This window comes from Equus quagga, chromosome 7 (genome assembly GCF_021613505.1).
Source record: "Equus quagga isolate Etosha38 chromosome 7, UCLA_HA_Equagga_1.0, whole genome shotgun sequence".
Taxonomy (NCBI): domain Eukaryota; kingdom Metazoa; phylum Chordata; class Mammalia; order Perissodactyla; family Equidae; genus Equus; species Equus quagga.
The window spans coordinates 3,855,735-3,874,805 of NC_060273.1; the positions used below are offsets into that span (position 1 = coordinate 3,855,735).

General features: G+C 54.5%; 1 protein-coding gene across 5 annotated transcripts in view; it reads right to left on the reverse strand.

Moving 5' to 3' along the window:
* CORO7 (coronin 7) overlaps positions 1-19,071 on the reverse strand; it is a 67,845-nt gene that overhangs the window by 38,759 nt on the left and 10,015 nt on the right. For 4 of the 5 annotated variants that reach the window (XM_046667569.1, XM_046667568.1, XM_046667565.1 and 1 more), the window contains 4 exons: positions 18,260-18,336; positions 6,346-6,396; positions 573-659; positions 9-91 (listed from right to left, as the gene is read on the reverse strand). In XM_046667569.1, the coding sequence (XP_046523525.1) occupies positions 9-91; positions 573-659; positions 6,346-6,396; positions 18,260-18,336 (298 nt within the window). The remainder of the gene's footprint in view (positions 1-8; positions 92-572; positions 660-6,345; positions 6,397-18,259; positions 18,337-19,071) is intronic. The other variant, XM_046667567.1, reaches the window with a different exon arrangement.

Sequence of the window (19,071 nt, forward strand, 5' to 3'; positions counted from 1 at the left end):
ACTCCTACCCGGGTGAGGTGTCCAAGGTAAGGGAGGTGAGGGCGCTGGAGAAGTGCCGGGTGTCCCAAAGCTTCACTTCACGCTCACGCATCTGTGAGGAGGGAGCAGAGAGGGCAGAGAAGAGCTCAGGGGGGCCCATCCCTCAGCCCCCAGGGCTCCCGGGGGAACCCAGTGTCTGAGGACACAGCGGGGCAAGGGGGCACTTCCCTGAGGGCAGAGCTTAGAGGGCAGCAGAGTGGGGGGTGAATCAGGCCAGCAAGGGAGGGTTTGGGTTTTTGTGTCCTGCCCCTTTAAGAACTCTTAGGTGACAAGCGACATGGGGCGGCTCCCTCCAAGGACTCTGGACTCTGGTCCCTGGGGGGTGCTACCATGGTTTCCAGGGTCAGGCTTAGCTATTGCAAATGGAATCTGCCAGTTTTCAGCAGCCATTGGTCCCCTGGGGCTCTGAGACCCGGCTGCACACAGGGCCGTATATGGACAGGCCTGGAGCTGGCCGGCAGCCCCCACATCCCAGTGGGCCTCATCCCCACCCTCTTGGTGCGGGTGCCCTGCTCACTCGGGAGGAGCCCTACCTGATTGAAGCCGGTGGACACAAGGTGCTCCTGGGTGCCTGTCCATGCCAGCCGGCCATCCCTATTGCTCTCGTGGGCCTGTGTGCTCTGGAGGAGGCAAGAGACAGCACTGAGCCACTGGAGCCTCCTAGAGTGGGCCACCCACCTGAGTGCACCCCAGAGGGCAGAAGGGGCCAGGGCAGTGTCCCCCCAGAGGCCAGCTGGAGATGGAGGAAGCCTCATGTCCCTGCTGGATGGATGCCAGCCTCCACCTCGGCTGAGGGAAGCTCTGAGTAAGAGGGTTGCCTCGGCCACCAGGCTTGGGCTCAGTCCCTCCTCTTAAGGGGACTGTCAGGCTGCCTGCTCACCACCAGGCAGCATGTCCTTGCCCCTGCAGGTGTCCTGGAGGAGGCACTCAGCTGTCAGCTATCATCCCCAGGCTCTGGGGACCCCGGTGCCCTCTCAGAACCTCCTTTTTCTTGTTTGTGAGCAGGGCTCATGTTGCCCGGGCTGCCTACTTCCTGGGGTCGTTGCGAGGATCAGCTGAGACTACATGTGAGAGGAGCGGGCCTGCTGCAAAGAACCGTGCAAATCAAAGGATTACGACGAGTATTACTGCTGCCTCCTGGCCCTGCCAGGGCTGGGGAGAGGGCCTGGGGCCAAGCTCTGGGGACTGTCCCCAGAGGAGCAGAGGAGTGCCTTCCTTGACATGCGGCAGGGCTGGAGCTGCCAGAAGGAAGGCTCCTTGGGCCCCAGAGGTGGAGAAGCGAGTTCACACCGCTGGTGGGTGGATAGGCGGCCCTGTCCCCCAGGCCCAGGCAGGGGGGAGCCGAGTGGGCCAGAGGAAATGCAAACAGCTCCCTCCCAGTCACCCCGGCCCCTGGAGCCTGAGACGAAAGACCCTGTTACCAAAAATAGCTCACCCCAAACTGTGGCCAGCTTCCTCCAAGCTTCCCACGATCTCCTTGGGAATGAATGAGGGAGGGAGGCAGCCTGCAAGGAGCTGGCCCAGCGCCCCCTCCCCAGCCCGCTGAGGCCGACCCCAGCGTGGGAGACCATTGGAAACAGCTCCGTGTCGTTCAAGGGGCTTTTCTCACTGCTGCCTTCCTACTCGGCTACAGCCAGCACAGGAAGTCGGGGCTGGAGCCTGAGAACCAGGGTCCTATACGCTTCTCTTCACACAAGAGGGGCTGTGGGGTCGGGGTAAGGGTCAGTCCTACCCCTGTCACCCAAGTCGGTCAGAGGTGTCGCGTGGGCTCTCGCCCTCTCACCGGTGTGCAGATATCCCCTGTGTAAGCAGCAAAGCAGATGGCTCACAAGCACCCGCACACCATTCATTTACTCAACAGACATGCAAGGCTCCCACAGGTCAGGCACTGTGCTAGGATCTCAGATGGGGGGGCCCGCACTTGGGTGAAGCACGGCTACTCAACTGTTTGTTCTTTCATAATAAGAATATTCGAGCTGCACACTATGCTAGGTACTGCGGACAGGGTAAAAACAGAAAAGGTCCCCAAACTCAGAATACCAAGTTGGGAGGCAGATGTGAACCAAACAGAAACAACTGTCACCACACATGATTATGGTGCCATGAAGGAGGAAAGTGGAGGTTCAGGGCGCAAGCCCCAGAGTCAGACTGCCTGGGTGAAAACCCTGCCCTGCCACTAACAGCCTCATCCCAGGATGAGTTCCTCAACGTCTCGGGGCCTCAGTTTCCTTACCTGCATAAAGAGCAGTGTAACAGGACATACTTTGGACAGCTGTTGCAAGGAGTAAGTGCTAAGGCTGGCCAAGTGCCCAGGGCTGTGTCTGGCATGTGCCCAATAAGCAGGATGACAGGGCACCATAAGAGTGTAATCGAGGGAAGTAGATTTAAGGTGACACTGAGTGAGGATGTGAAGGCTCGGCAGGCGAGAGCCAGGCAGGGCGACCAGCACCTGTGAAGAGTCACGGCCTGGAGAGCAGAGGCCAGCACAGCTGGCAGGTGGGGTGCAGAGGAGGTGGCTGCGCCTGCAGGGCTGTGGGCAGCCTTGGAGCGTTTTCACTCAGAGGCACAGCTTGGGCCTTGGCCTGTGGCTCCCACCTTCCTATTTCACACCTGGAGAAACCAGAGGCCCAGAGAGACAAACCCATCTGCCCCAAGCCTCCCAGCAGGGCCGCTGTTGGCTATTTGAGCCCCTGCCCCCTGTGTGCTGGGCCCACTGTTATCCTTCTCAGTCTGCACAAGACGGACCGGAGGCCAGGACAGGCAAGGAGACAAAACCACAGCTAGAAGGCAGCAGAGCCCGGACCAGGAGGCACCCAGGATTCGGGCTGCCCTGCCAGGCACCTCAGGTTTCCAGCAAACATCCTGGTCAAGCTCACATGGGTGGAAGCAGGCTGCCAGGCCCAGGCGGTACTGGGCAGGGCGGCATGGGCTGGCGAGTCCTGCTCACCCTGCAGCTCTCCACCCGCACCTTCTGGTCTCTGAGGGCACCAAGGGCACCAAGGAAGTTGAAACAAGCTAAGAGCTTAGGCTGAACCCCGCGTGCCCGCCGTGGGCACACCCAGCTCAGTTGGCTGGGAGCCTCAGTGAGCACCACGGGTGGGGGAGGGGTGGCCACCGCCCTCCCAACTCCCCTATCCTCAGATCACTGCAGTGATTCTCATTTTCAAAAATGGCAAGTTCTTCTTTGCTAACCTCAGCAGGACTTGGGGAAGAGGAGCCCTCTCTCCAGATCCGCACTTTCCTGGGGCAGGAGGGAGGCTGCAGCTGGGACTCGGGCATCCTGCTACCCTGATGCCCCAGCCCTTGTCACAGGAGGCTGAGGGGAAGATGCTGGTGGTAATCCTGAGCCTGCAGGCCAGGCCTTGGGCTTTTCCTCTCTCAGGAGACAGCCTCTATCCCCAGAGGCAGGAGGGCGTGAAGTCCCTCACTCCCTTAGTGTCTCCCCTACACCTGGCCCCAGGAAGAGAACAGGAGGGGCTGAGGCCAGGCAGCGCCTGCCCAGCACAGGGGCGCCAGGAGCAGACACATACCCGGCATTCCAGCTGCGGTGCAGCCAAATCCCCTCTCTGTCACCACGGCAACGCTTCCTGTGTGGTGTGGGGCAGGGCGGCTGGACTAGCAGCCCTAGGCTTCTTCCTTGGATGAGGGGACCTTCTCTGGTGGTAAGACCCCCACCACCCGCCCATGGCCCTCCTCACCAGGCTCAGTTCTGGGCTCCAGATGCTGGCCCCCGAGGCCTGCCTGAGACACGGTGGTGGTGGGAAGGCACAGGTCCACACACCTGCCGCCAGAGGTCAGGGGGCTCGTCCCAGGTCCCCTCTGGCCCCTGACAAGGGTGCTGAAGCCTCACCACTCCCTGGAAAACCCCTCAGCTGTGGGCTGCTCCTTCCCTGGCACACTCACAGCTTCAGGGCCTCAGCCACCCCCACCTGGACTCCGGCACCGTGAAGGGACAGCAGAGGGGCCCAGGGACTCTGGAGACAGACACATCGAGCCTGCCTCTGCCACTCAGCTATGTGACCCTGGGGCAGAAATGACCAAAGGGTCAACTTTACGGGACGCTCATGAGGGTGGAAGGAGGTTGTGTGTGCCAAGGACCTGGGATGTAATAAATGGTCATAAATGTAATCTAAAGACAACTAGGGGTGTGAACAGGAGCCAGCTGCCCAACCATCCCCTACTTCACACTCAGGTCACCAGAGGCAGGGACCAAGAAAGACAGTGGAGGGAGAACTCCCCAGGCCTCCAGGCTGTGGGGACAGCCATTAGGGCAGGGAAGGCAGAGGTTGGACGGAGGGCAGCGCATCCTTCCCTGACCCCCAGCAATGCCCCACTCTAGCAATGAAGGAGGATCTCAGGAGAAGGCACTCCCCGAAGGCCTCTCCCCGAGCTGGCCCCTCAGCTCACACCAACCCTGGCCGCCAGCAGCAGTTTCCCTAATAGAAGCCAGGTGTGGGCCAGATGCCCTGGGCGGAAGTGGGGGGCAGGGCCACGCAGAGGGCAGCATTCCAGGCCCCGCTGCCCCCGCACCAGCGGGCCAAGCACAGGCACCGTCCCAGCAGCTGGGAGGGGGTGGGAGCCACCCACGCTCTTCCCAGGTCCCCTTGGCCCAGAAGCCCCTTCAGGGGGGCTCCCTCCAGAACCAGATCCTCTCCTTCCCTGTTCTAGGAACTTGCAGCCCCTTGGATGGCAGCCACTCCATCTCCACCTCAGCACCATCACCGTCCTCCCCCGGCTGGAGGAGGAGAGGAAGGAGGAGGGGGAAAGAAAATGTTTCAGCCGGGAGCTGGCCCGAGGTGATGCCCAGTCAGGGCAGGAATGGGGGTGCCACGTGCTGTGCCCAAGGACCCTGGGGAGGAGAGGGTAACCTGAGAAAGCAGGGGGGGACAGGGCCTCAGTCTCCCTCCTTCGAACTGAACCTGGGGCCCCCTTTCTGGGCAAAGCCTTGGAGGTGAGCCACAGAAAGCTACAGGGAAACCGACCACTCACACCCTGAGACTCTAACAGCTACCACTGCCAGCCACAGGGCTGACAGGACCACGGCCAGGGCGGGGCCAAAACCACTTCTGTCTGGGTTGGTTGACATTTCAGGACGGGGCCCCTTTTGGTCTTCAGCCAGTAAGAAGTGGAATTGATTGGACTGTCCTGGGCAAAAAGGTGCAACTGGCTATGTAAAGGGGATCATGTGTGTGCGCACGCATGCAGGCGCGTGTGGGTGTGTGTATAGGCGGAATGAGGCTGGTGGATTACCCTACACTCGGGGTGGGGAACAAGTCCTAGACATGAAGCCAGGGGCATCTGTGATGGACCTGGGGCTTCGCTGGGGAGCTCTTCCTCTGAGCTGGCAGCAGGACCCTCAACTTCACCTTCCTCCGGGAAGTAGGCTCCTCAGCTTCTATAAAAATCTTTTTAAAAATGTAAACCCACTTTCTGCTTAAGACTCTTGTTGGCTTCCCACAGCCCAGGTGACAGGCCTTTCACCATGGCCCTGCCTCCTCTCGCATCCCTCACTCAGATGCCTAGAACAAGCTCCTCCCACCCCGGCCATCTGCATCATTCAGGCCTCAGCTCCGAACCAGCTCCCCAGGGAAGCACTCAACCATCCCAGCAAAAGAAGCCCCCCAAGCAATTACCCTGTATGTCTGTCTTATTCACCACAGAACATTCTGTGCGTGGCATCGAGCTGCTGTCGAATGAATAAATGATTCCCCAGGGGTTCAACGCCTGTAGCATGAACCCAGGGCCTGGCCTCCCTGCTTGGAACTCCAAATAAACTCCACACGCACACCATGCACGACCACAGAACAAACCAAACACGCTCAGCGCCTGGGTCCCATGGGTCTAGCAGGCCCCTCAGCACGGCCCACAGACCCCAGGCACAGACTGAGGGTCCACTGGCTGTGAGACTGGAGGGGTGCAGAGGTCTTTCGGCAATTTTGTGGCTGGCCTCTGCTGACCACGCCAGGAAGGGCGGGTGGGGATGAGGGTCTCAAAGAAGGAGAGGAAGTCAGAATCTCAAATTGGCTTCCTGAAGCCACAGGATGCCTCCACTGAAGGCCTGTGGGCAGCCTGGCTGCACCCACCCTGTGATCAAAGCTGGGCCCTCCCAGGACCCAGAACACACTTTCCAGAAAGAGTTTCCAGCAGTGGGGGTCCACCTCCCAGGTGACTCTTATGTGCCCACTGGGCCTTGGCCAGGGGCATGGGTGTGGCAGAATCTGTCTGCCAGGAGGCTGAGCCTGCCCCCGCCTGCTCCTCCTGGAGCTGCTGGGGCCTCAACCCAGCCCCGCTGCCCACACAACTCACCTGGGAGACCTCGGGCTTCACTCTGGGGTCAAAGATCCGCAGCTGCTTGTCCTGGAAAAGCAGAGAGGGGGAAACAGAACGTGATTAGGGCCAGCAGGGTCCCTGGGGGCCAGCCTGTCTCTCCATCCTCATGTTATGATGGTCCCACCCCCAACAAACAGGGCTGGTGTCAGGCAGACACCCCTTCCCGACCCGGTTCCTCCTTCTCCTCATTTCCTGCTCCAGTCACCCACAATAGAGGACTTAGTGACAAGAGTTCACACGTCCTGGGCACCTGCTATGTGTCAGGCATGTTACATGCATCATCTCCCTCATCTTTCCAACCACCTATGAAATGGCACTATCACCATGACTCCTTCACAGATAGAGAAACTGAGGCCCAGAACCAAACTCTAGGCTACAAGCTGCTTCACATGTGTCCGGCTGTGTGCTAGGCCCAGCCCAGAGGGGCTCATGGGATGACAGCATTTCCACACTTAAAGAACTTGGGGTCTAACCAGGACAACAAGCCTACATGTTCTAACCATCACTCAGCACAACGTTACTAATTCAGATTGCCGAGGGTGGAGATGGGAACAGAGAAAAAAGAAAAAAAGGAACCGTACCAAAATAAAATGTCCATACCTTGTATAAGGACTTTATTTCTGTGGAATAATCTCTGTGTGTGTGCATGTGTGTGTGCGTGTGCGTGTGCACTCACGCAAAAACATACATGCATAAAGAACTGGAAAGGGCAGAACCTGGATCTGTTGATTATTTACAGGCTTGGCCATGATAAACTGTTTTCTGCTAAGAGAAAGATGCAGAATAACATGGTGTGGTGTGATCCTACTCTGGTAAAAATACACAAAAATCCCTATATGTCTGACCACATTCCTGTATGTTTTACAAGTTTGCTGAGCAAGAAGAAAGGTCTTGGCCAGCATGGGCCATGTGTTCACGCTTGGTGCCAGGGGTGGGGGAAGATGTGGGGTGATTAGCTTTTCCTTTTTACATCTTAGCACGGCTCCACTTTGTTTCAATCAGCACAGAGTCATAATTTCATATTTTGAAAAACAATGAATCATCAATGAACAACTGGAATTTGAAATTAAAAACACAATTCCATTTACATCAGCACCAAAAGAACTGAAATACTTAGCTACAAACATAACAAAATATGTACAAGATCTATATGAGGGATATTACAAAACTCTGATGAAAAAACTAGATAAATGGAGAGATATTCCATGTTCGTGGATAGGAAGACTCAATGGTGTCAAGATGTCAGTTCTATGGCACTGCTTGGCAAGCCATACTGTGGTAGGCATCCCACAGATAAAGGAGAGGAAGATGGGCATGGATGTTAGCTCAGGGCCAGTCTTCCTCAGCAAAAAGAGGAGGATTGGCAGTAGTTAGCTCAGGGCTGATCTTCCTCAAAAATAAATAAATAAATAAAAATTTAAAAAGAAAAAGATGTCAGTTCTTCCTAAGTTGATCTATAGATTCAATGCAATCCCAGTGACAATTCCAGCAAGTTATTTTTGTGGATACCAACAAACTGATTCTAAAGTTTATTTGGAGAGCCCAAAGACTCAGAAGAGTCAACACAACATTAAAGGAAAAGAACAAAGTTGGAGGATTGATACTACCCGACTTCACCTTAAAGGTGCAGGAATCAAGACAGTGTGGTATTGGCAGAAGGATGGACAAACAGATCAAAGGAACAGAACAGAGAGCCCAGAAATAGACCCCTAGAGATACAGTCAACTGATCTTTGACAAAGGAGCAAAGGCAATACAATGGGGAAAAGACAGACTTTCTGACAAATGGTGCTGGAACAACTGTACATCTACATGCAAAAAAGGGAATCTAGACAGAGCCTTTACACTTTTCACAAAAATCAACTCAAAATGGATCACAGACCTAAATGTAAAATGCAAACCTATAAAAGATAACTCTAGAAGATAACATAAGAGAAAATCTAGGTGACCTTGGTTTTGGCAATGACTTTTTAGATATAACACCAAAAGTATGACCTATGAAAGACAAAAATGATAAGTTGGACTTCATTAAAATTATAAAATTCTGCTCTTCAAAAAACACTGTTAAGAAAATGAAAAGATAAGCCACAGAATGGGAGAAAATATTTGCAAAGCACATCTCTAAGAAAGGACTTGGATCCAAAATACACAAAGAACACTTAAAACTCAAAAACAATGGGGCCGGCCCGGTGGCGCAGTGGTTAAGTTCGCACGTTCTGCTTCGGCAACCAGGGGTTTGCCAGTTAGGATACTGGTTGCAGACATGACACCGCTTGCCAAGCCATGCTGTGGTAGGCATCCCACATATAAAGTAGAGGAGGATGGGCATGGATGTTAGTTCAGGGCCAGTCTTCCTCAGCAAAAAGAAGAGGATTGGCAGATGTTAGCTCAGGGCTAATCTTCCTCAAAGAAAAAAAAAAAAAAACCCACCTCAAAAACAAGAAAACAAACAACCCAATTAAAAAAATGGGTAAAGACTTGAACAGGGCCAGCCCTGTGGCTGAGTGGTTCAAGTTCCTCACACTCTGCTTCAGGAGCCCAGGGTTCATGGGTTCAGATCCCAGGTGCAGACCTGCTCCACTCATCAGCCATGCTGTGGAGGCATCCCACATACAAAGTAGAGGAAGGTTGGCACAGATGTTAGCTCAGGGCCAATCTTCCTCAGACAAAAAAAGAGGAGGATTGGCAATGGATGTTAGCGCAGGGCAACTCTTCCTCATCAAAAAAAAGACTTGAACAGACACCTCACCAAAGAAGACACATAGATGGAAAATGAACATATGAAAAAACGCTTAACATCATCTCTCAATAGGGAATTGTAAATTAAAACAATAAGCTGCCACTACACACCTATTAGAATGGCTAAAATCCAAAAAACTGACTACACCAAATGCTGACGAGGATGTGGAGCAACAGGCACTCTCACGAATGGGTGATGGGAGTGCAAAATGGTACAGCCACCACTTGGGAAGACAGTTTGGCAGTTTCTTACAAAGTTAAAAATACTCTTACCACATGATCCAGCAATTGCACTCCTAAGTATTTACCCAAATGAGTTAAAACTTATGTCCATGTAAATGTTTACAGCAGTTTAATCAAAACTGCAAAAAAGTGGAAGCAACCAAGATCTCCCTCAATAGGCAAATGGATACATGGAATTGGTACATTCATACAATGGAATATTACTCAGTGATAAAAAGAAACAGCTAAGACCTAAAACCATAAAACTCCTAGAAGAAAACATAGAGGAAAAGCTTCAAGACATTGGATTTGGTAATGATTCCTTGGATATGACACCAAAAGCAAAAACAGACAAGTGGGACTACATTAAACTTAACTTTTGTTCACCAAGAACACAATCAACACAGTAAAAAAACAACCTATAGAATGGGAGAGGGGCTGGCCCTGTGGCCGAGTGGTTAAGTTCACACACTCTGCTTCGGCGGCCCAGGGTTTTGCCAGTTCGAATCCTGGGCACAGACATGGCACTGCTCATCAAGCCATGCTGAGGCAGCATCCCACATGCCACAACTAGAAGGACTCACAACTAAAAATACACAACTATGTACCGGGGGAGGGCGGGGGTTGGGGGAGAAAAAAGAAAAATAAAATCTTTAAAAAAAAAAAAGAATAGGAGAAAATATTTGCAGATCATATATCTGATAAGGGGTTAATACCCAGAATATATAAAGAACTCATATAACTTAGCAACAAAAAATCAAGTAACCTGATTTTAAAAATACACAAGGGATTTAAATAGACATTTCTCCAAAGATATAACTGGCCAAGAAGCATACGAAAAGATGTTCATCATCACTAACCCTCAGAGAAACACAAATCAAAACCACAATGAGATATCACCTCACACTCATTAGGATGGCTACTATCAAGAAATCCAGAAAACACCAAGTGCTGGTGAGGATGTGGAGAAGTTGAAACACTTGTACACCGTAGGTGGGAATGTAAAATGGTGCAGCTGCTGTGGAAAACCATCTGGCAGTTCCTCAAAAAATTAAAAATAGAATGACCATATGATCCAGCAATTCCACTTCTGGGTATATATCCAAAATAACTGAAAACAGGGTCATGAAGAGACATTTGCACACCCATGTCACAGCAGCATTATTCACAACAGCTTAGAGGTGGAGGAACCCCAAGTGTCCCTTAACAGATGAAAGGATAAGCAAAACGTGGAATGCACGTACACTGGAATGTTCTTCAGTCTGAAAAGTGAAATCTTGCCACGTGCTACAACACGGATGAACCTGGAGGACATTACACCAAATAAAATAAGCCAGACATGCGGCCAGCCTGGTGGCGTAGCAGTTAAGTGAGCACGTTCCTCTTCTTGGTGGCCCAGGGTTCACCAGTTCGGATCCTGGGTGCAGACATGGCACCGCTTGTCAGCCATGCTGTAGCAGGCATCCCACATATAAAGCAGAGGAAGATGGGCACAAATGTTAGCTCAGGGCCAGTCTTCCTCAGCAAAAAGAGGAGGATTGGCAGCAGATGTTAGATCAGGGCTAATCTTTCTCAAAAAAAAAAAAAAAAGTCAAATCCATACATACAGAAAGTAGAATGGTAGTTACCAGGGGCTGGAAGGAAGGGGGAAAAGGGGAGTTGTTGTTCAATGGGTATAGAATTTAAGTTCTGGAGATCTGTTTCCCAACAACGTAAACACACTTAACATTACTGAACTGTGTACTTAGAAATGGTTAAGATGGTAAATTTCATGATATGTGTTTTTTACCACAATAAAAAAAAATAACCATCAGTCCACAAAAAGATGTGGAGGACCCATAAATGCCTATTACTAAGTGAAAGAAGCCAATCTGGAAAGGCTCCATATTGTATGATTCCAACAACACGACATTCAGAAGGGAAATCTCATCGAGACGGCAAAAGGATCAGCGGTTGCCAGTGGTTTTGGAGTGGGAGGGAGGGATGGCGAGGTGAAGCACGGGGCACTTTCGGGGCGGTGAAACCATTCTGCCTGACGCTGTGATGGTGGGCACATGACATCATGCATCTGTGAAAACCCACAAGATGCATAACATCAAGAGTGAACCCTAATGTAAACGATGAGCTTTAGTTAACGTAGAAATATTTGTTTAACTGTAACAAATGCACCGCACCAGGCCAGATGGAGCGGGGAGGGAGGGTACGGGAACTCCTGGTACTATCTGCCCAACGTTTCTGCCTGGCCCCTGCCTGGGTCCTTGGGATGCAGAGATAGCCAACAGTCCCTGCCCAGTGCTGAACTCTGTGACCCAAAGGTGGTTACGGGAAACTTCAGGGAGGAACTTGGACCTGAGCTGTACCTCGAAGGACAAGCAGAGCTTGTGTTGGGAAGGGAAAGGCATTTGAGGGAGGTGGAACAGCTTGAGCAAAGATGCGGAGACAGGAACTTGCTGGCATATGACAGCAAGGGGAAGACAAGGCCATGCAAGGAGAGCGCACAACGGGAACAGAGGTGGCCAGCCTGGAGACGCCCTGAAAGCCAGGTCTCCCGTGGCAGGTCAGTCCCAGGCCTTCCTGACACACCTGGTGGGGTTCCAGGGCTCTTGGGTCAGTCCTGGCAAAGCTTCCCAGCTGCAGTATACTAAGCACCTGGTGCATGCCAGGCAGCACAGGCACAGTCCAGGGATGAGCTCTGAAGCGCCACTCCACTCCACAGCCTCAGGCTCAGGAGGAGGCTGGTTAGAGACAGAGACGGGACAGATGAGGCCAGCGAGGGACAGAGGACTGAGACAGGCAAAAAGAACAGTGAGAGAGAGAGGAGAGAGAGAAACAGAGAGGGACAGAGAGAGAAAGAGAGAAGAGAGAGAGACAAAGAGAGGATGGAGAGAGAAGCAAAGGGGACAGAGAGAGACAGAAACAGTGAGGGACAGAGAAAGAGAGGGCACAGAGAGAGTTAGAGAGACAGAGAGAGGACAAAGAGAGAAAGAGAGAAGACAGAAAGAGACAAAGAGAAACAGTGAAGGACAGAGAGAAAAACAGAGAGAGAAAGAGAGGGGATGAGAGAAAGACAGAGAGAGGACAGAGAGAAAGAGAGGGGATGGAGAGAGATAGAGGACAAAGAGAGACAGAGAGGGACAAAGGGGACAACTATAGACAGAGGAAAGACAGCAAGGGACGAGAGAGAACAACTAGAAATAGAGGACAGAGACAGACAGGGCAGCAAGAGACAGAGAGGATAGGGAGAGACAGAGGACGGGCAAGAGAGACTGCCTCCTGGCAGCAAGGGTCACTCTCACCTGAGCGAGAGAGCCGCCGGGAAGAGCCACACAGCCTGGGTTTGAACACCAGCTCCACCACTGATGCGCTCTGTGACCTGGGTAAACCCTGAGCACTCGGAAGGATAGGGATGGTGGCAGCACCTCTCACGGGTCAGAGTCATAGTTCTTGGCACATGGGCGCTCCCTAAAGGCAGCTAGGCCATGAGTGCACGAGTTGGATGTTGGGTCCAGACCAGGGTTCAGACTGGGCACTGGAGGCTGGCCTGGTGCTGATGGGGGCCTGTGGGCCCAGGCGGAGGGGGTGGTATTGCGCGGCCCAGGTACATGTCGGCACTGGGCTCAGAGGCCCAACCGCCCAGGCAGGGTGGGAGCTCAAGGGCCCAAGCCTCCATCTATGAGGCCGGCACGCCCCCTAGCGGCCGCCTGCCCCTTCCCTCTGCCAGAGGAGCTGGGAAGGGAGCAGGAAGGGGCTTCGGTAAGGCCAGGGCCCAGGCCTTGCAGGAGAATCGAGGGTCCTGGGAGGTAGAGCTGCTCCAAGCCAGGATGGGAGTTAGAACCAAGTGGCCAGGGAGGTGCCCAACCAGGAGAGAGATGGTGCCGAGATGAAGGAGGCTCTGAGGGGAAGCAGAGCGTGCCCCACACCTGGCCCAAATCAGGCAGCCTTGTGCACAAACCCAGAGTCTAGCCCACTGACCACTGGCCAAGAAGGGCTCAGGATCCCTCCTGCTGAGGGCAGGCCCACCCACCAGCTACCCCTACATAGTCAGGGCAAACCCACGGGCACTTCCACCTGGCCTGCAATCACAGGTGGCAGCCTCCCCTCCTGCACCATTCCCTAAGGGTTTCGGTGTTGACTGTACCCACCCAGGATCCCGAGGCACCACCCCTTACAGCAGAGGAGGGTGGCAGTGGACGCAAGACCATGGTGCCTACCCAGGTCTTGGTGATAGGTGATGGTAACATCCTGTGAGAATAGCATCCTCTGCCAGGATGCAGACCCAGATCAACAGCATTGTACAGGTCCGGGAAGATGTAGGGGTGGCTCTCCTCTCGGCACCACTCCAGTGACCCACTCAAGAAATCTGTGCTTCTCGTCCCCATGACTTTAGGCTCTCTGGGTCTAGAAGGAACAGGAGAGTTCCACTGGACTCTGAGCTGTGTCCACTCACAGTAGCCTGGTCACACTAGCTCTTCCTCCTGAAACACACCAGCAAGCAACAAGTGGAGTCACCACGCCAGCAGGAGGTGGCAGGACACCATGGGGCACTCTGTGACCAATTTTGACAGTAAGTGGGGCTCGACGGCTCAGGGAGGAGGGGCTGGACGACCATACCATGAGGCCCCCTCAGTGACCAGGAGGGGGCCAGCCCCGGATGCGAGCCCAACACCAGCCGCATGGGGGGCTCCTCCCCCTACCTTTCCTCCTGTAAGATTCCAGCCAGACCCTGGAAAAGCTCTCCCCAGGGCGTGAACTTGAGACAAGGAGCAAGCGGTCCCAGCAGCACTGGGGGACTGCAGTGACTGCAGGGCTTGTGGCACGTTGCTCTGTCCCCGGTGCTGAGGGCTCATAGCTGTGCACCCCTCCTGGTACTGGGGCCCACATGTCCGATGACTGGTCAGTGTCGGGACAGGGTCTGGCTCCCCTGCCTCAACGTGGGACAGCTCCCTCGAACTTCCTCAATAAACCCTCTGCACACAACCCCCGGACCTGACACCTCCCTCCTGGGATTCCAAGTCCTCAGGTGCTCCACCACCACCCAGGAAGTCACTCTCGCCTCCTTCTCCCCGCCCATGTCCAGTCACCGAGGCCTGGCAGCTGCACTGCCCGCTCACCTGGGGGCTGAACTTCTCCTTACTGTCTCCCCACGTCCCTTCTCGCCCTGCTTCAGAATGCCATCCAACCACATACCCCGCCCCCCCCACCCCCCCCCCCCCCCCCCCACGATGCCCAAAGCTCTCAGAACAAAAATCTCCTGTGCCTCGTGCCTGGCTCAGCCCACCCTGCCCACCCCTGCCTGCAGCTCCCCCTGCTTGCACTCCTCACCAGGCTCCCAATTGGCAGGAATCCCTGGGAACTGTCCCTGCGTCCTAATCGATCCCTTTGCAGCCTTGTCAAAACCAGACTCAGCCACGCTGGGGGCTCTGCAGGTTCACACCAGTCCCCAGCTCTGGGGACAGGAGGCGCCTCTGGCTGCACCACAGGAAGCGACACATGTCAAGCCCCCAGACATCCAGGCTGGGGCTGGGGTGGAGGACTGGAGCCAGGAGACACTGGGCAGAGGACGCAAGGCTCAGAGGAGTCACCTCCTGCCAGGTGTCAGTCTAAGGCCGGGGTAGTCAGCAGGGCACCCTCCCTGGGAGGCAGTCCAGCCATGCGGCCTGAGTAAGCTCTAACAGAAGTGGCCCCAGCTTGCCCTGCGCCCCAGGCTTCCTTCCTCCCTCTCAGGCAGGCTGATGTGCGTGAGCGAGGGCCAATGAGAACAGTCTCTGCTCAGAGCAGTCATAGAACGTGGAGGTCACACCTGTCCCCCCACTGAGGATGCTGCCCCCGTCTGCCCAGGGCTGCTCTGTTACTGGTGAAACCACGTACCTTCCTGCCACCCTCCTGTCACAGACCCCATCTGTCACATGGCTCTGATCCCCTCAGGCATCCACTGCAGCTGTGAGGCCGAGCAGCAGCAGGTGGCCCAGAGCCAGGGCCCTGTCACGTGAACTCAGCCCTGTGGGACCAGCACCCCTGAGGCATCCATTTCCAGGTGACCAGTATAGGCTCAGAGGGTGGGACTGCTCGCCCAGGGGCACACAGGGGACACATGAGTCTCCTCCCAAAGCTCAAACTGGAACCCACAACCTCCACAGAACAGCCCCAGGGGAGCTGCACCTCCCCTCTGGAAAGCCGCTGGTTAAAATGTATCAACCACCCTCAAACTCTCCATGGCCCACAAGTGCTGGCCCGTCCCTGGTAGGGATCCGGGCCCCAGGCCTAGTTCTACAAGTGCTTTTACTAAACATGGCCTCTCCCATCGTTTACCCATCCGTGGCTGCTGCTTTGTTACAAGGCAGTGCTGACAGAGACGATGTGGCCTGCAAAACCCAAAGCATTTACTCTCTGGCCCTTTACGGAAGTTTGCCAGCCCCTGCCCTAGGCTAAGAAAGTCACACAGAAGACAAGAGAAAAAAATCTCTATACAAATACATTCAAACGCTACAAATGTATAACACAGTGACAAAAAGTGGAAGTAACCCACACATCTGACAACAGGGGCTTGACTGAGTAAACTCGTAAGTCTGTACAACATTTCCTGTGACATCTGTTACATTTTTGATGAACTGGGGAAAATGATTATTATGCTGAACAAAAAAATGCAGGATAGAGTAACAGCGAGTATGACTTCAACACATACAGAAAAAGATGCCTTAGAAAAAGCTCGAGAGAAAGATATCAAACGGTGACAGGCGCTGTCCCAGGCAGTGGGGGGGGGGGGGGGGGGAAGGATGATGGGTGATTCTTTTTCTTGCTCTTCATTTTTTCACTGCTCTCCAAAATTCGTGAAACAAGCACAAACTACCATACTTTGGTGATCGTAAAGTAAAACCCTCCTGTGATGACCCTTCCCTCCTCCCTCTATCCCATTCTGAGCATCTATCTGTCTGTCTGTCTCCCTCACCCACATGCCATGGAAACGCAGGGCAGAGAGGGTTTCTCATTGGAAGGGGAGTCACAGCCTAAACGCAGGACTCTGTCTAGGCTGGTCCCTCTGCCTGGGAGGCCTGTCCCCTCCTCCTCAGGAGGGCAGCCCCAATGCACTGTCCCCGGGAAGCTGTGCTCACCAGTGCTACCAGGCCACGGCTATGTGACTGTGACCATGACCCCCTTGCCCTTGCAGGGGCTTCTTGGGGGCCAGCAGCCCAGTCTTACTTACCTTTCATGGGGCTTCTAAGAAGGCAGAGAAAAGAAGAGGAAGTTCGAAATAGGATCCCCCAAGTATGCAAACCCCACATTTCTCCTTCAGAGGGGACCTCACCTCCGACCCCCTGGCCAGCTTCTTCCCCCTCCCACCACGCGTCGCAGAAGGTGTCCCCGAGGCTTTTTTTCTTTACCTTCCACCCGTCCATCACAGGTGCTCCAGGACACAGCACATCCTAGAAGGTCCTGAAGGTTGCCCATGTCCCCAAATCCAACAGGTACATGTCATCCACCTCTTAGCAGACTCTCCCTGGTGGTCCCTGCCATCTCCCTGGGGAAACCCTCTCACCTTGGGTCTCAAGGAACAGACAGCCAGCCCTCTCTTGGCTTCCTTCCTCCCACCAGACAGCTCTTTCTGTCTCCTTTGCAGGTTCCCATCCTTCCTCCTGGCTCACTCTACCCTCTTCTTCTCATGTCCTTCTCTTCCTCTTGGGAACACCCCCCCATCGCTCCACAGGTACCACGTAAACACAGATGACGCCTGCACTTCCACCTGCAGCTCAGACCACTGCTCAGAGCCCCAGTCCATGGACTCAAGTGACACCTCTGCTTGGAGATCCCAGGTACCCCTAGCCCAAAAGGCCCACAACCATACCTGGAAGCACCCTGTCTTTGTGGCAGGCCTCTCCTGCAGCCTGTAACCCACGAGCCATCCTCATGATCCCCTACTCTTCACTCCAGCCCATCACCAACCCCACGGCTCTCTCCTCCCCAAGTCTCCCGCCTCTCTGTCTGCTCCACCCCTGGCCTAGGACGCTCTGTCTCCCCTGGAAGTTGTCCCACCTTCATTTGTAGATATCACCCACCCCTGCAATGCCCTGTCCACAGTGCAGCTGGGGAGCTTTCACAATGCAAATCTGCTCCCCTCACGCCACGGCCCACCCCTCTCTGGCTTTAAACGCTCCAGTGCTTTCACCTTGCTTCTACAGTAACAAGTACAACCCTGTGCAAGTGACTGGGGCCTACACCCTCTGCTCTCCGCTCCCAGCCCTGCCTCTGCACCTGCAGCTCCCTCTGCAGGGTGCTCTCCCTGCACCACGCCATCAACCCTCCCTTCTGAGCCCCTGCTGGTCTCCCAGCCTCTCCAACCAGCTCAAAGCACCTCATGTCCGTCTTTCAGAGCCTGTATCACAAGTCACAATTATCGTTTCATCTGTACAACCCCCTAACCCACGTTGGCCACTCCACCAGCATGGGTCCAAGGGGACACAGGGTCTGGCATTAGCAAGGACCTCCAGGCCTGCTCACTGGATGTGGGGGCTGGCACAGTGCCACATGTACGGATGCTGCTTAACACCCCCTCACAGAAAAGCAGGCAGATTGGATAAAACAAATAGGTAGCCAGGTGAGGTTGAAGCCAGATCGCACAAACCAGGGCTCAGCATGGCCAGCGTGTGGCTTCACCTGGGTCTTTATCTGATAGGGACCTCAGGCCCTGGTACCAAGGTGGAGAGGGGGCCAGATGCAGGTGCAAACCAGAAGGTGTGAGGGCAGCTGAGGTGGGGGAGGGTTAGGGTGCTCACAAATGCCCATCGTGACCTTGGTGCTCTTCTGTCCCATGAATGCCCCTGAGCATGACAGGAACAGCCCAGGACTGGTGCTCTGCAACAGGATGGCCCCTGCAGAGACGGGCACACCTCAGGCCCCCGCTGGCACTTGCTCGAGTCTCACTGCTGTTTGCTTACCTTGCATGTCGTGCCCACCAGGGCTCCGTCCCGGCTCCAGGCAGCACCCTGCACCAGGTCCCCATGGGCTGCCAGCTCTGCAGAGAAGCAGCCAAAGTCAGGAAGGGGTCCAGGGTCCCCCACCCCATCCCAGGCAACAGGGGCACCAGGGAAGCGGGTGCGGGCAGGCCTGGCTTGGGGTAACTCCCCGGGGCAGAAGCAGCCGCTGCAAGGCTCCTTTCCAGGGGGAAAAGCAAGGGCAACAGCTCCTTCCAGACATGCAGCATTGCACCTGGGGGCTTCTTCCCTCAGCCCTGCCCTCGTCAGGCCCTGCTTCCACTCAACAACCTTCCAAGGCTGCCTGCTCCCCGGCCTGGCTCTCATTTCCAGTCACTCACCAACACCGCGCACCTGGGTCACACCAGCCCTCAGATGTGTCACACACACTCCTGCCCCAGGCCTCTGCTCAGGCCATCCCAGCTCCTCCCTCAGTGTGACGGTTTTGAAATGCGTCCACAAATTCTTTGACACTCCTCCTGTTATAGGCTGAATCGTGTCCTCCCTAAAAGATGCCGAAGTCCCTCAGCACCTGTGAAGGTGACCTTATTTGGAAATAGGGTCTTTGCAGATGATCAAGTTAAAATGAGGTCATTAGAGTGGGTCCTAATCCAATATGACTGGTGTCCTTGTGAAAAGGAATTGGACACAGAAATAGACACACAGAGGAAGATGATGTGAAGACACTGGGAGAAGATGGCCGTCTACAAGCCACGGAACGCCTGAGGCCACAGAAGCCGGGACAGGAACACAGCAGATTCTTCCTTGCGGCCTGA